The sequence below is a fragment of the Pelophylax lessonae genome (assembly GCF_965119305.1).
Source record: "Pelophylax lessonae genome assembly, chromosome: 4".
In the NCBI taxonomy this organism is placed as follows: Eukaryota; Metazoa; Chordata; class Amphibia; order Anura; family Ranidae; genus Pelophylax; species Pelophylax lessonae.
This window is the reverse complement of record NC_138771.1, coordinates 575,448,769-575,465,748: the sequence shown is the minus strand read 5'-3', so window position 1 is coordinate 575,465,748 and position 16,980 is coordinate 575,448,769. Positions and strand designations below refer to the sequence as shown.

Genomic DNA, 16,980 nt, shown 5'->3' with positions numbered 1-16,980 from the left:
GACATTTTGGGCGTTCCCACTCTTTTGCGACAAGCTGTCAAAACAGGAAGGAAACAAACACCTTCACCGCTCTAGACAGCTTGGGAGTGCCAAAGGCATACACAGTACCTCCCCCAAAGCTTCAGCTGCGTTCTCCATTTTTAAAGTCTCACGCACAGACACAATCAGTTCGTCTACCAGCGCCTTTTCATTCGCAACTACAGGAGTGGAGGAATCATCCTCACGATCCGAAAATTCAGGGGGCAAGGCCGCAGACCCCTCAGAGCAGGCGGCAGCCAGATCAGATTCAGAATCTGAGGAGACAGATTAAACAGGGGGAAGGTGGGAGGCGCTTTTTACTACCCAGCCACCCAAAAGCCACCTCCACCCAGGACACAAAGGACTCCAGGACAGCCATCAGTGCATGAATGGATGGTTGGGCCCCGGAGGGCCTTGCAAGCTCTGAGAGGGGTCAGGTGGGGATATGTGCTCCATGGACTCCATGAGGAATAAGGGTAACCCACAAAAGTGCAAAAAAACACTGCTAAAGGGACACCCCTACCGTGCTGGTAACACTACCCGGTTACCAGCCATAGAGAGCCCCTGATCCTGCAGCAGAGAGAGGGAGATGACCCCACCAGACTCACCATCCCACCAGGCAGTCACCGGAAGCACCAGGATCAAAAGCACTCCACGTGCAGCGTCCAGGAAGGAAAGAGGCCCAGGAGTCAGCACCAGGAGATAAGGAGGGGCTCCCACAGCTAAAATGGAAGCCCAGAAGGATCCACAGTAATGACCGCCATTCAATTCAATGCCGGAATAAAGCAAAACGGCCGCTGCGGCTACACAAACATGGCCACCAGCCTATAGAGAAAAATAGGCTACAACAAAATGGCGGCCCCAGAAGGGATCCCTGGGCCCAGGCAAAGCACAGAGCAAAAAGGCGGGACCGTGGCAAAAGCCCCCCCACCAGGTACAGCCCCCCCACAGCCGATCGCCGGCACCAAAACCCCCCCCACCAGGCACCCTGCCCTAGCCCCAGGAGGTAGCCAGACCACCATACAACCCCAGTATAGGTGGAGGGGGGATAAATGACCCACAGGGACCATCATACTCAAGGGAGGGGGCCTAACGGAAAGGAGGGGAACCCGGAGGTCTGACCTTCCCAGGGAGGGTCCTGCATCCAGCCCAAAACCCTGATGGGGAGATAGCTACTCACCATACCAGGAATCAGGTGGGCACTGCTCCAGACAGAACCTCCTCGCCATCCAAATAAGGGGGGCTGTCGGCCAGGAGGAACGTTGCGACGCAGGCCAAGACCCAGTCGTATGCAACCTCGCGAGGAGTTTACCTTGCAGGCCACCCCCTGTCCAGTGGGGCTATGTCGCGGCAGAGCTGAGGTCTGCGCGCTCGCTGGAGAGACTGGGGTGACCACTGGATCTAGATTATCCAGCTGTTGCCCAGTCCGGCAGTTGATTGTAGTTCTCACAGGAAAAACCAGGTGAAAAAAAAAAAAAAAAAACCTATCTAAAAAGAAAAAAAATTGCCAGGACCAGAGATCCCAGCAAGGAACTATTCCTTACTCCTGACTAGGCATAAAAAAAAAAAAACTGAATACCTAAAGCAGAGGGAGTATACCTCCTGGGACTGCCCATAGATGTAGTCAAGTTCTTTTTCTGCTTAGTATCCTTCTCCTTTAGGGGGCAGTGTAACCCAATGGTCAAGAAGATCAGTAGCTGTATCCATCAATGAACGAAAGAGAAATGTGAACTACTACTACATGAATACACTCAGGAAAATAAAATTACCTTCTCACTGGGGGTGATGAGATAAATGGCTTCCAGGCTCGGAATGGGCTCTCTCCTCTTATTAACATCTTCAACAACTGCATACAGGAAAGAAAAAAGGATACATGTGAAACTATTCCCTCCCAATTCAATAAATTAAAGTATGTAAACCCTGACATATCACTTCTTTCTCAAATTTTCTATCCTTTGGTCTGTTATAAACAGAATTGAAAGCATTTTGGTATATCCATTTGATATGTGCAGAAAAAAACCTGTTAATTGAGTCAACAATTTAGCTGTCCTGTGTGTCCTCTGCACACCTTATGTGTTAACTCAATTAACCTAATGAGCCCCCCTAATTCGTATATTTTACTATTGAATTAGAACAGTCTATTGTAAAGATGATGACAGTGGGAGAGTTTGAGTAGTTAAGTTTAAGAGGAACTACAGTATGCTCACATAATTTGTATTAAAATTTTTTTTGCCATTTTGAAGCTTCCTCCAACCACATAGCATATTTTTTATTATATATATATATATATATATATATATATATATATATATATATATATATATATATATATATATATATATATATATATATATATATATATATATATATATATATATATATATATAATGTGATTCTGTACTTGCCAAATATGCTGCAGAAATCTCCTTTTACCAAGTCTGGCTGCAGCCATTTTAACTTTGGGCAGCAGAAGCTGCTACATGTTCACTTCCTGGATTTACACAGACACACACCCATGTTTATATTACTGTATTTTCTGGCGTATAAGACTACTTTTGAACCTCAAAAAAGTACCCCAAAAATGGGGGTTCGTCTTATACGCCGAGTATAATATCTCCAAGGTAACCTAAGTATAAGTATTACCGGTAGATGTAATCTCTCAAGACGCTGGCTGTGTGGGAATCCTGTACCGGTATACCGTATGTACTGTAGCTTCGGCTACATGCAGTGTACCACACTGAGCCAATTAGGGAGAGCGATGTATTCTATTATTGAATGCAAAGCCTGCTTGGATTGGCGGAGTAACATCAGCCCGCCTCTCTGACTCTGCCAATCCGAGCAGGCTTTGCATTCAATAATAGATTACATCGCTCACTGTGATTGGCTCAGCGCGGTATACTGTATGTAGCTGAAGCTACGGTACATACGGTATACCGGTACAGGATTCCCACACAGCCAGCGTCTTGTGATTATATATACTGGTAATACTTATACTTAGGGTACCTTGGAGATATTATGAGAGATTACATGTATTACAGTACTTGGGGTACCTTGGAGATCTATGAGAAATCTGATGTTTTTCAATGGTGTTGCCTTGCTTCTGAAGGGGGGTAGTCTTATATGGCGAGTATAGCCCAAAACCTATGTTTTAACTTGAAAATTAGGGGGGTCGTCTTATACGCCGGAAAATACGGTATATTATAATATATATATATATATATATACATACACACACACATATACTATATATATATATATATATATATATATATATATATATATATATATATATACACACATACATACATACATACATACACACACACACACAAATACATTCATACATATACATTTACAGACAGGCAGACACACTCACACCGCTGCTTGCCTGCACACTTCTCCTCTCTTGATGACTCCTCATGGATCTCTGCAGCCTACTGTTATCTCTGCCCTCATCCCACCACCTACAACGCTAAAGCTTTCCTAGGACTCCTCCCTTGCTGACAAACTCTCATGTGAGAGAGAGAGAGCTGTGCATGATATCATTAGCCTAGAGCTAGGCTTTTTACCAGACCAAAAAAAAAAAAAAAAAAAAAAGGTGGGCTGTATAAAAGGTAATAAAAAATGTTTTATTATTCAAAAGTAAGACAACAAGGGCTGAGGATTTAGATAAATGAAAAGATTAAAAAGATGACTGAAGAGCCACTTTATAGACAAGTGGGCAGGGTTGAAAACACTCAAGTTCATAAAATGCTGTGTGTGCAGCACAACAACACTGAGGTAATGTGCACATCTGGCGGATCAACTGGTATTTTTCTGTCCTTGTAAAATCTTTAAAGAAATAAAAATGTGTAAATGTGCATGTATTGCATGATGTAGTCTTTTTTTTGCCCTGACATACAAATTAACTTAACCATTTCTTCTATTTTCCCAAAAAACTGTGGTTATCGTGTTAGGAGTTAGCAAAGTTAAGGATTTGAAGCCTTGTGCATTTGGGAACAGGGGCTCCATCATGGGCAATTACAAACTTTAAAACGTTTTACACGCAGACATCATGTTGCCCACTATTTTTTTTTTTTCAAATTAGTTTTTATTGAAGTTTTGCAAACAACAAAATATAAACTACAAACATGTTAAGACATAGGGATAAGTGGCAAATACAACAGTAGTGTAGACAAACAGTAGTAGCACTACAACAATATTGTCTGATCAGATTCTAAAAAGGGGAAAAAGAGAGGGGAAGAAGGAGTATACCAGTTGCTCACTATTTTGATGGGCTCTGCATTCCCTTTTTTCATATGTTATTTTTTTCTGATCTTTTATAAGAGAAATATCAAATGTGGCACAAGTCATTTTTACTGTGCGGAAAGGTGTTGCAATAGCAGAAATCTTTAGCAGTCTCAAGTAAAGTTTCTCTACTCTATGACAGTTTCCTGAAGCATGTCCCTAATCTCCATCAACTCCTATAGCATGACTGAAGCCTCTTGACTATCTCTTGTGGCATCTCTTCAGTCGCATTACAGTCACTAAATATTATGTGTGGCCCCTTATTAAGGCCCACTATATCAATTGACCATTCCTGCTATAAACAGTTTAGAAATTTTTTAAAACTCAGATTTGCGGTTTACCATCTTCTTCTCTACTATTTAAAGTTCACAATTGGCTCCATAGCCTTATCAATCGGAAATGTATTAGCCTTGCAATTTTTTTATAATCTTTAATATAATAGTTACATTTTATGTATTGGCCTGGGTGATCTGTATATTCATGAAATCCTCTAACTGCTACTGGAATTACCCTAACCACCACACTCCTGTAAAATACCGTGCAGCTCACATCAGTGTCAGGGGTGCCACAGCAAAAAGAAAAAAAAAAAAAATTGCCCTAACAAAAGCAGGCAGTTACAGATTAAACATTTTCCCCTGCTGGCTCAGCCTTTTTTTTTTTTTGCACAGCACTGGTGGTCTTTTGCTTTTTTAAACTGGCATTAACTTGTTGCCGCCCACGCTAGAGCTGAAAGACGGGCTACAGCGCGGGCTCTAATTTCCGGGAGGCCGTCTTTATACGGCCTCCCAGTGACAGGCTCCGCGTGCGCATCGGGGAAAATCTGTGTCGGCCGTGTCCCTTGGTCACAGCCAATCACAGATCGTGGTAAATGGCCAATCACAGCGGCCATTTACCACGTGATCGGACCATGCAATGAGAGATGATCTCATATGTAAACATATGAGATCATCTCTCATCGCCAGCTCTCCTTCCTCACACACAGACTGCAGTGTGAGGAAGAGGAGAGCCGATCAGCGGTAAGCTGACACAGAAAAATGTAATCAGGGCACTTATCACCAGTACCCTGATTACAAAAGAGGTAAATAAATGCCATAAGTGCTCCCCATCAGTGCCCACAATCAGTGTCCATAGTGCTGCCAGTCAGTGCCCATCAGTGCCTGCTCATCTAGGCACTGATGGGCACTGACTAGCAGCACTATGGGCACTGAGTGTGGGCACTGATGGTGCTGCCCATCAGTGCCGCCCATCAGTGCCCAGCAGTGCCGCCTCTCATTGCCCATCAGTGCCGCCTCTCATTGGCCATCAGTGCCGCCTCTCAGTGGCCATCAGTGCCGCCTCTCAGTGCCACCTATCAGTGCAGCATTTTAGTACCTCCTCATCAGTGCCACCTCATCAGTGCCCATAAGTGCCACCTCATCAGTGCAGCCTATCAGTGCCCATCAGTGAAGGAGAAAAATTTATTTTCAAAATTTACTCGCAGAAAATAAGAAAACTTTTTTTTTTTTTTCAAAATTTTGTCTTTTTTTTTTTATAAGAAATAAAAAACCCAGAGGTGATTAAATACACCAAAAGAAAGCTCTATTTGTGTGAAAAAAATGATAAAAATTTCATATGGGTATAGTTTAGCATGACCGTGCAATTGTCATTCAAAGCGTGAGAGCGCTGAAAGCTGAAAATTAGCCTGGGCAGGAAGGGGGTGAAAGTGCCCGGTAGGCAAGTGGTTAAAGCTGCACAAGTACTGTGTGGGCTGCCTAGAGTTTAGTAGTTGGTAACGCAAATTTCAGAGTTCAGTAGTTTGTAAGGCAGAGTGCTTAGCGTTACAAACTACTGATCTTTGAACACTGCGTTACAAACCTTTTACATTTTTTACTAGTGTGCCCTCAGATTCCGCCAGATTTAAAAGGGTGCCTTGGCTAAAAAAAAGGTTGAAAAACACGTAATGCTCCAGCAACATGTTTTTCTCTAATTTTTTCAGGTGTCAAGATCAACTTGAATAGACCTAGACCTAGACTAGACCTTTAGATGGGCATATGAGGTTACAAATATATCCAGAGCAGGCCAAATCTGTTTTGTATTTAATACCCCGATATAAACATTTTATTGACAAATCACAAATTAAGAGGCACCCGGCAACATCAGTATACTTGTACTTTATTTTCCTTGAAAACTGCACCCTGACTTACTAGTTATGCCTTCATCCAATATATCGGACATCTTGCAGCACAAAGACAGTATGCGCATACTGGTGTGGTCGACCAGCAAGACCTTGAGAAGGAAGACACAATAACAAGATAAGGCACTACTTGTTTCTGTACACACTAAAACACTGCATCTGCTGGTTGATTGACATACATTGCAGACATCTGTGGAGCCCTCCCTTACATCCTAGACCAAAGAGGCTCAGTACAAAAGAAGTGTTCACTATTGCAAAGAATTTGTGTTGCCCCAAGATTACTATGGAATTTAAGCCTTTTTTTGTTAATGTTGCTGCAGCTCCAATGAAAAAATCCTACAAGTGAGGTACATTTGAGTGCGGGGGTCAGCAACCAGAAGATCACGGACAGGTGATTGATAGATCGTGGTCTGAGCTTGCGGATATGCCATTCCAGAGCATCAAACAGAGTGCAATGCAGAGGCCTTACTTGTAAAGTTGGAGCTGTAGTAGGGAGCAGGAGCCGCATAAGCTGATGCCTCCTCTGTAGTGCTGGCTCCTGTCCCATGAGGAGTGATATCAACTGCACGCCATCTCTGAAGTAATACACTGGGCATAATAGTACAGGGCTGCTTTCACACTGATGTGCTGTGGTTTACCCACACCGCGGATGCAGTGCAGTGTACCTGCAGCTTTGATGCGCTTACCTATTGACTTCTATTATATCCTGCAGATTTGGTGCACTTTCTGAATGCAGGAGTTTTGGTGCACTTTGAGAAAGAGCACCACACCTGCAGAATATAATCAAAGTCTATGGCAAAGAGCAGCTAACCCAGGAAAATTGCAGGTGTACTGCGCTGTGCTCACAGTGCAGGTAAACCACAGCACAGTGTGAAATCAACCTTAAATGGGACCCAGAACAGTAAGGGTTTACTTACATTTGTAATTTGGAGGATGGTAAAAAACCCCAAAGTTAAGATGTGCTTTTACCATTCCCACCCAAATTGCACCCCATTTAGCTGCAGTAGCCAGGGGTATACACATGTCGCAGCAAGAGTTATATGCCTTGTGATGGTTAGTGGGTGTAGCACTTGCCAAGCATGAGCCATTCAAGTGAATGAGGCCACTCTGCAAGTGCCCTGCAACCTTGTGCAGTACAGCAAACATGGGGTTAAATCAGGCAGTACTGTGTTGCTTTCTCACCATCTGCAGAAGTAAGCAGTTATGGGGTGCTTGAAGAGTGGCCCCATTTACTTGAATGGGTCACCATTGGAAGGCAGTAGCAACCACCAAAAGCAACAGGGGTTGAATACATGCTGCGGCATGCATACACCTTTGGCTGCTACCCCAGCAGCTAAAGGGGGTAAGGATTGGGGGCAGTAAAACCACGACTCAACTGCACAGTTTTAAGACCACCCCCAACTTTACCTGTGAATGAGCCCTAAGGGTGCTGCTGCCAAATGGAACTAAGGGCACATTTACAAGTGCAGAAGGCACTCCTCTGAAAAGTGATGTGTGTTTGACAGGTGGTGACAGGTGGTGAGGAGATGATATATCGCCTCCTCACCAAGATGCAAAACAATCCTAACGCCCTCGAAACGCGTCAGCCCAGCCACAGCCCCTTTCTTTTGTTGTTTTTCAATTGCCTCCTCACCACCTGATTTAAACCCATGATTGCTGTGCAATGCACGCGACTGCGACTTGGATTAGAGGTTTAAATCAGGTGTGAGGAGGCAACACTGTGCCGTGTAGTCTTTGACTTCTCCCATGTTGTTCAGGTAGATCTCCACCTCTTTAAGGTTACTTACCCCTGATTTAGAGGATATGTCTCCCATTCTAATGAGTGCAGTAAATCCCTTGAAATGTACATAATTAGTACACATTTTTTTTTTTTCTGGAGCTGCACTTAAGCGGGATTCATATCTATTACAACTGCGAGTAGAACTCCTTGGTCTTTTTCCTATGTCTTTCGTAGGCGGGGTGGAATAAAACATTGTTGTCTCTGCTTAGAAAAAACAATTATCAGTAGGACTTGGATATTGGACTGCTGTTTTTTGTAATGATACAGTCTGGTTCACAAAACAAAGTGCCAGTGAGACCACAGGCACCAAGTTTATTTGTGTCTTTAGTGTCTATATGTACAGAGACTTATGGCGCTTTTCCACTGCATGGAACCAAACGGTACGGCTCTCAAAAACAGTACCACCTCGATTGTGGTTCCAACAGGTACCATAACCGGTACCATATCCCACAATCCTTTGCATGCAGTCACTACTACCCACTGATTGGTCAGAGATTCCCACCCACCCCGTTGTTATCCCACCCACTTAACTTTAGTACTACTTTAGTGAAAAAGCAAACCGTACCGTACCGAACCTTTCCAACATCTTACCATGCGGTACCAGCAGTGGAAAAGCAAACCGGGCCAAGCAGGGCTGAGTAGAGCCGAGCCGGTACTTGCAGTGGAGAAGTGCCATTAGAGGGCCAAAAATTACCCGATGCCAAAACCTGATGCAATACTCAAGTAAAGGCCATCTGAGGCTACCATGGTGGAGATAATGAGAACTTTCTTCATTTAACAAGATGGAAGATATTTAGGTCACATGGATAATCCTCCCCCATTGAGAGAAGTAGGAGACTGACCATGCCAGTGTTCTGTCGAAAGAGCCAACTCGCCAAAATCCCCAATTACGTCACTTCCGGTGACTCTCCAGCAGCAGTAATTGCAGATTTCGACGACTTGGCTGTTTTTACAGATCGGCATGGTATGCACTATGGTACACGACGGGTTGGCTGTTTTGACACAAGCTAAGGAGAAAAAAAGTTGTCGCTGCCTTGGAGGCTGCCATGTTCTTGGTTACTAGTGGGCGGACCAACAATGTCCACTCATATCATGTACCATAATGTATACACTGCCGGTGTTTTGTGAAAGTCGTTGAAATCTGCAACTAGTGCTGCTGAAGAGTCTCTGAAAGCGACGCAATTGGAGATTTTGAAGAGTTGGCTCTTTTGACAGAACACCTGCACGGTTTCTTAAAAGGTTGTAAGATTAAGACTGGGCAGACATTGATTTTTCTCAATGACACAAATGTTTAGAGGCAACCATCATTCATTATCCACAGATCGGTGACAACAAGCTCTGCTCATCTTCAAAGCTGACCAGTGCCCCCAACCTGTTTAACATTCCTAATGGTGTGTGTACAAAAGAATTGACATCATTAAGCTGGATACAAGGATTAAATAAGTACAACTTATTCTAGCCTTCACATAAAGCCCAAATAGGATTGACTTGGCTGCTCCATGCTATGTAGGGAAATGTAAATTGCAACAGGATGACGCCTCTCCAAATTCAGAACAACATAGCTTTCCTTATAACATACAACAAAATAATGCATGTAATTTTACTTTTTTTTTTTCTTACAAAAGCAATAATAAAAAGACAGAAAATAAAAGCAAAAGTAATGAGTCTTTGTCAGAACATTCGTGATAGTAATGAGTTTTGCTCAGGTCAGGTCACTTACCTTCCACTCGCCATCCTTTTTGACGCTGCAGATTACCCCACTCAGGATCTCTGAAGAGTATGAAAAAACATCCAGAGTTAGAGAGAAACTTGGCAGACAAACAATAGGAAATCAGTAGATGACTGCTAACTTATTGGTGTAAATTGATGTGCACCTGAGAGATATAAAAATGGGTCATAAAATCGCAGAAAATGTTACTGGTGCAAAGGATCACAACTGGAAGAGACCAGGCTGACGCAGACACAGGCCGCCTAATCTGCATAATACACTGAACGGAAACATGGATTGCTGCACTGAAAGGAAACGTGGACTGATGCACTGAAAGGAAACGTGGACTGATGCACTGAAAGGAAACGTGGACTGCTGCACTGAAGGGAAACGTGGACTGATGCACTTTGTCCAGAATAACTTTACCAAAGTGTATCTACAAGCAAAAGAGGAAGGAAGGTTAGAACCCCTGTCCCTAATTTTACTTCCGTCTGTGATGCATTTGGGGAGACTTACCCTCTCTACACCTGGTGACCTTTTGAAGGATAAAAGGAGGGTGTTCAATGGCCTGACTAGTCAGCCAGAGAACCACCAATGGGTATGGGACTTTAAAGGTGGTGTGGTTGTGGCAAAGACAGACAATAAAAGAAAATTCCAGTTAAAAATACAAAGTTTAATTCATATTGCAGCATAAAACATACAAAAAACACGAAAAATAAGTGACAATACGTGGACATTGATCCATGATAAAATTGATACAGATACTGTGATGTTTCGAACCAAGAGATACATGGGGTAAACTTTGTATTTTTAACTGGAATTTTCTTTGATTGTCTGTCTTTGCCACAACCACACCACCTTTAAAGTCCCATACCCATTGGTGGTTCTCTGGCTGACTAGTCAGGCCATTGAACACCCTCCTTTTATCCTTCAATAGCACATTGGGGATGTGGTGGTGATGGTCGGCAACAGGTGAACCATTGTCGGTCATCCAATCCTTTTCTTTCTGTACCTGGTGACCTTTGTCACAGGGACAGAAAGCGATGGGCAATCCAAAATTTTACAGTTGAAAAAAACAAATCTTCCACTGGGGACACCTGTTCTGGTGACAACTGTGGATAGATTTCCTCTTACTTCCCGTCTCTGGAATGGAAAGTAACATTAAAAAAAAAAAAAAAAAAAAAGCAATAAAAGCGACAGGGGTTTTATCCTTTCCCTAAGCTAGGTCATGTGACATTACTCAATCAGGCAATTAGCTTACAGGAGAGGTGGTTGTATGCTCCCCCATACTTAGAAGCATCAGGTATCGTCACCGGCTGCAAAGAAGGGGAGGGAGCTCTTGCATGGAAAGTATGAGTGGGTTGGACCCTTTAGGGCCCTTTCATACAGGCGGTTTGCATTCCCAGATCCACCCTTGTTGTTCAGAGCAGAGCTGAGCAGAAGACAGGTCTGTGTCCGCTCAGTTTACGCAGAGCGGACACAGACAGAACCCGCTCTACTCTATAGGAAGCCAGGAGTAAAAACGGACCCCGCTGTCCACGTACACATGGCTGACACTGGTCCAGTCCACCCAAAACGAAAGAGGATGCAGTCCCTCTCTTTACCAGGCCTGATCGGACCGGGAGGTAGATGGGTGTAAGTGGACACAAGTCCATTTATGCCCGCCAATCCATAGGAATGCATGGACCTCCTGATCAGGTCCGCCTGAAAAACTGGAATTAAATCAGATCACAAATGTGAAAGGGTCACTGTGCCCTGAATAGGGCAAGGTGGCAAGGATTCCTTATTCTGAGTAAAGTAACCTTGAGCAAACTTGATTCAAAAATCTCCACTAAGCCAATTCTCTGGAGCTGCTGGCCAATTATGAAACTAAATTCAGGAGCTCGAGGAAGCTCAGCTTCTTTAAAAGCAATGAACATAGAAAAAAAAAAAAAGTGCGAGGGAGGCAGGGAGGGACAAAAATAGTATACACACAAATATAGTGACTAAGCCATACAAATAAAACCATGATATACAACTAAGGCAACATTTGCAGCGTTTAAAAGGAAAAACATTCATAAAGTTAGATGTCCCAGTTGTAAATTAGGCCAAATGGTTTTCTAGGTTTTAAAGGGGACCCGAACTTAAGTATATGTAAACCCTCTACATGTAAAGCAACCCATTCAGTTTAACCACTTGACTCTGCTCACATTGCTGCTACTGCGGCAATATTGCTCGTTATTGTCCAGCGACGTAGACCTACGTCGCTGGACTCCTCCCCTTGTGGGCGGCGCGCGCGCCGCCGGAGGCTTGCTCCCGCTGCTTTCAGTCACAGCGGGAGTCGGGCCAGGGGAGGAGCGGCGGTGATCATCGGGGAATCGAGTGTGGAGATCCGCCCGCTTGTGTAAACAAGGCGGGTGGATCTCCTAAGTGACAGGCAGGGTCAGATTGCAGGGTTCAACAGGTGTGAGCAAAATTCTGATCATTGGAGGAGAGTGCACAGAGTTCCCACAATAGCTAGAAAACTGACGACACTGTTCTCCTGCTTAGTGTGGTCAGTTTTTTTTTTTTTTAATATCTTTTTATTGATGTATTCAAGTGCACAAGACCAAAAAAAAACAAAAGAAAACAAAAACAGCACTATGTAAAAAGGCACAGTAAGAGCCCATTCAGACTAGCGCGACTTGTCAGGCGACTTGTCAGCCTGACAAGTCGCGGTCGGCCGCGGTCCATTGAGTAGTACAGGACCCGTTCTAATAGGAGCGACACAAGTCGCTCCGACTTAGAAAAAGGATCCTGTACTACTTTGGGGAGACCTGGGAGCGACTTGCATAGACTTCCATTATGTGAAGTCCCTGCAAGTTGCGGTGCACGCGACTTCATAGGTCGCCCCCTGAAGTCGGATCGCCTCAGTGTGAACCGGCTCTTAACCCATGCATGGGGCTGTATAAGACAAGAGCCCATTACTCCAAGGATTTGGGCAACTGTTACTTGTTATATGCTAACACAACTAGTAGAAGAAGGATGTCCCCGGACAATAGACCCTTTCTTCAATTTTATCCAGAGAAAAAGAGGCAGCAAGGAACTACACAATAGTATTATGATTTATCAAGCATAGACGTTGTAGCCAGGACAGCCAGCCACTTGGACCACACTTTATCAGTGTAGTAGATTTTTAATAGAAAAGCAGAAGGACTGGCAAGAACACCAGGGGATTTCACACAAAGGAAGCAATAGCAAGAGAACAGGATAGTTTTTCATACAAGAACATGGTACAGCAGACACATATAAGGAATATACAAATGTGTTTACATACAGTGGGTATAGAAAAAAAAAAATCACCATCCTTTAAAATAATCACAATTTGTTGCTTTGCAGCTGGAAATAAAGACAGAGTTTTTGTTTTAACCAGCTGCATTTACTCAACTTATAAAATTATAAAATCAACTTATAAAATCAGAAAGATAGAACCCCAACATGTCAGAAGAAAATAAAAATTCAAAAACAGAATCACTGAGTTGGCAAAAGGATCACTCCCTTATGTCATTAGTTTGTTGAACCAACTTTTACATTAAATGACAGCCTTTGTTCTTTTGGATTATGTCTCTACTAACTTTGCACATCTAGTCTTTGCAATGTTTGCCCACTCTTCTTTGCAGAACTGCTCAAGTTCAGTTAAAGTTCATGTAAACCCTCACATATACCCAGTCAAGTGAACAGGTGATACACAGGGGTGAAACAAATATCCCTACATAAGTTTTACCTGTATATCTGCTGTCTTCAGCTTGCTGTATTCTCTATAAAGTGCACATCATGTTAGAATTTGTTCTTCCTGTTTCAGCTGTGGGAGTGGAGTCCTGGCATGCACTGTCTGACAGTTGATTGGAGGAAAGGCACACAAACCCCCTCTACATAGGCAGAAGAACAAATATACTTGCAGAGTTGTGCTGGGAACAGACCAGCTCTCTGCTAATCTATTTACAGCACCCACCCGACATAAATTTACAGCTTCTTTTATCTCCAATGTCTGAGAACTTGTCAGAAGTTATCATGCTGATAACAGAAGAACGGAGCAGCAGAAAGACACGGACTTAGTGCTTTGGAGAGAGATAAGTAAACACTACAGATATATGCACCCAGGTCAAAATTTCATTAACCAGGTTTACATCCACTTAAAAATTTGATGTTGACGTTTATGGACTGCAGTCTTCAAGTCATTTTACAGATTGTCAATGGGGTTTAAGTCTGGGCTCTGACTAGGCCATGCAAAGACAGTCACCTTTGCTGTGCGCTTGTTGGAAGGTAAACCTTCTTCCCATTGACAACTTTCTGGCAGAGGGCAGCAGATTTTCTTCAAGAATTTAATGGCATTTTGCCCCATCCATTTTTCCTTCTATCCTGACAAGTGCTCCAGTCCCTGCTGCAAAGAAACACCCCCATAACATATTACCACCTCCATGCTTTACTGTAGGAATGGTATTTGGATGGGGAGCTGTATTGGATTTCACGCAGAGATATATGGGGTTAAGGCCAAATAATTAAATTTTAGTCTCATCTGACCACAACACCTTTTCCCGTGTGGCCTCAGAATCTTCAAGGTGGGCTTTGGCAAGCTTGGTCATGACTGCATGTGGCCTTTCTTGAGGAGTGGCTTTTTTCTTGAAAACCTCCCACACAATGACTACACTTTGTCAAAAATTCCTGCAACTGCTTCAGAGTTGCTGTAGGCCTCGTGGTAGTCTCTCTGAATAGTTTCCTCCTAGCTCTTTCATCCAGTTTTGAGTGACGCCTTGATCCAGGGAAGGTCTGTGTTGTACCAAATACCTTCCACTTCTTAATAGACTTTATTGTGATTCTAGGGATTGATAAAGCCTTTGACATTTGTTTATATCCATCTCCCGACTTGTGCCTGTCCACAACTTTATCCCGGAGATCTTTTGACACCGCCTTTGCTTCAGTTGCACTATCAGGGACTGAAATGCTCCAGGAAAGCACTTTTCATAATGAGCTAATCAAAATGACTACAGTTGATAACAATTGAAAGTCAATTTGCTTTGTGTGCCATTGAGAAGGTGATTAGCTACACCTGATTGAGTTTACAAGTCATTTTTAGGAGGAGGGGGGTGCTCCTTTTTCCAACTCAGTGCTTCTGGTTGTTTTCCTGACATGGAGTTATATCTTTCACTAGGATGTTCACAGAGTATATACAGCTGGATAAAACAAAAACTGTGCGTCTTCATTTCAGGCAACAAAATGTGATCAAATTAAAAAAGGTAAATGGGGGAGTTTCTTTTCTATACCCAGTGTATTCTTTAAAAAGTAAAGACTTGCCAGCTTAATACAGCTATTCATTTAAAAGCAGTACCCTGAAAAAAGAACCTTTTATCTTCAATTTCTCCTGAAAAACAACAATGTCAATCCTGTGCCAGGCACTCTGTTCTACAAACTTGAAGCTGAAAGGCTGCAGTGTGGAATCAACTAAGGAAATGCTACTAGTCTCATGAGATTTGGTGATAATACTACAGGGTTGCTCACTGTTGAACTTGCTGGAGAGGAAGCTGTACTTGAGGGCCTGCAGTGCAAGGATTTCCCTGCTTTTTCTTCATCCATTCTGTGTATCTGGGCATCTGCCACCAGCTACTCTATTAAAACATCTGCCTCCACACAGAGTGCAGAATAAGGCATGGTAAGTCCCGTATTGGGGAAAGATCAGCTAGTACAGGTAACTAGTCTTTTGCCTTGCACACCTTTTGTTTGGGGCACATCTTTCACAGTACCAGTCCTTCAAAAGACTTCCTCTTGCACACATGCAGCAATCTTGCCTCTGTGTATCGATTGGTGGATTGCTTTTAAAAGCTTTACTCCAGGAAAAATTAAAAGTCCTCTCTTGCCTTTGGGGCTGCGCAGGCTCCTCCATGCTACAAGACCAGTCCCCAGAGCCTTTTCCCCCCTGCATTCTGGGGTCAGATGCCTTGATGCAGGGACCATAGACCTGTAAAAGGAGTGTAAGGACCCCGCCAGTCCCACCTTCAGAGAATGGTGGAGGACCACCATCTGCAGAGGAGTAGAGGAACAGGTAACTAAGTGCTAAAAAAAAAAAAAAAAAAAATGCTTTATTGCCCCTAGATATAAGCAAGCAGTTTATTCTTTCAGTGCAGGCACAGTTACCCTGCAAGAGAGGATTTTTACTTTTCCCAGAATTGGCCTTTAATACCAGATACCAAAAGCATTGAACTGTAAAAAGCCTTGTCACAATACTTTTTTTGTCAGATTATAAAGACTCTTGCCAAATGCAAACTTTCACAAATGGGGTGACCCATTTCTGTGGGTGTTTAGGTGAGAAGTCTTTTGGTAAGGCATGTCAGTTTCGGGTCAGTGATTCCAGAATGCGAAGCTGGCTTTGTTAATAAAGTTAATCTAAACCAAGCACGAAGTTCAAAGAATTTATACCTACTTTAGTAATGAACAAGAAATACATATACAAATAAATGGAGGAGAGAAAGACCAGCAGATCTTTATCTGCAGCTAAACTAAAACTATAGGTAGCAAGCAAAACTAATCAGCAACTGCTATTCAGGAAGCACTAAAACTGTAAAGTTAAGGCCTCATGCACACTTGATGTTAAAAAAAACAAAAAACAAAAAAAAAACACTGCTTTTAAGGGTGTTTGATTTTTTTTTTTTCCTTCCTGGTAAAGCACAGATTACCCAAGATAGGGTACAATGGGGATTTCACAGAGGACAGCTTACTGTTGGCAAACAATCGATAACATATACATGTTGTAGGTCCTATAAATGGGTATGTTTTAAGGGCAGGCGGAAGATCCCTATAACACCATGGGGCCCTATGCGACAGTACGTAACTTCAGCCAAAGTTTTAAATCTCCATGTCGGCACCAATCAATCAATTCGCCCAAGTGGGCTGCCTGATAGTATCTATAAAGATCAGGCACCGCCAAGCCAACTAGGTGTTGAGGAGACTCAACAAAGGCCTCTCAATCCTTGGGTGTTTAAACGCACAAATAAACCCAGCAAG

The 16,980-nt window shown here is 43.1% G+C and overlaps 1 protein-coding gene across 1 annotated transcript in view; it reads right to left on the bottom strand.

The window, feature by feature from the left end:
* STXBP2 (syntaxin binding protein 2) overlaps positions 1-16,980 on the bottom strand; it is a 107,883-nt gene that overhangs the window by 40,411 nt on the left and 50,492 nt on the right. Inside the window, exons 2-4 of the mRNA XM_082257191.1 lie at positions 9,979-10,028; positions 6,489-6,570; positions 1,788-1,864 (exon numbers count right to left, since the gene is read on the bottom strand). Coding sequence (XP_082113317.1) covers positions 1,788-1,864; positions 6,489-6,570; positions 9,979-10,028 — 209 coding nt within the window. The remainder of the gene's footprint in view (positions 1-1,787; positions 1,865-6,488; positions 6,571-9,978; positions 10,029-16,980) is intronic.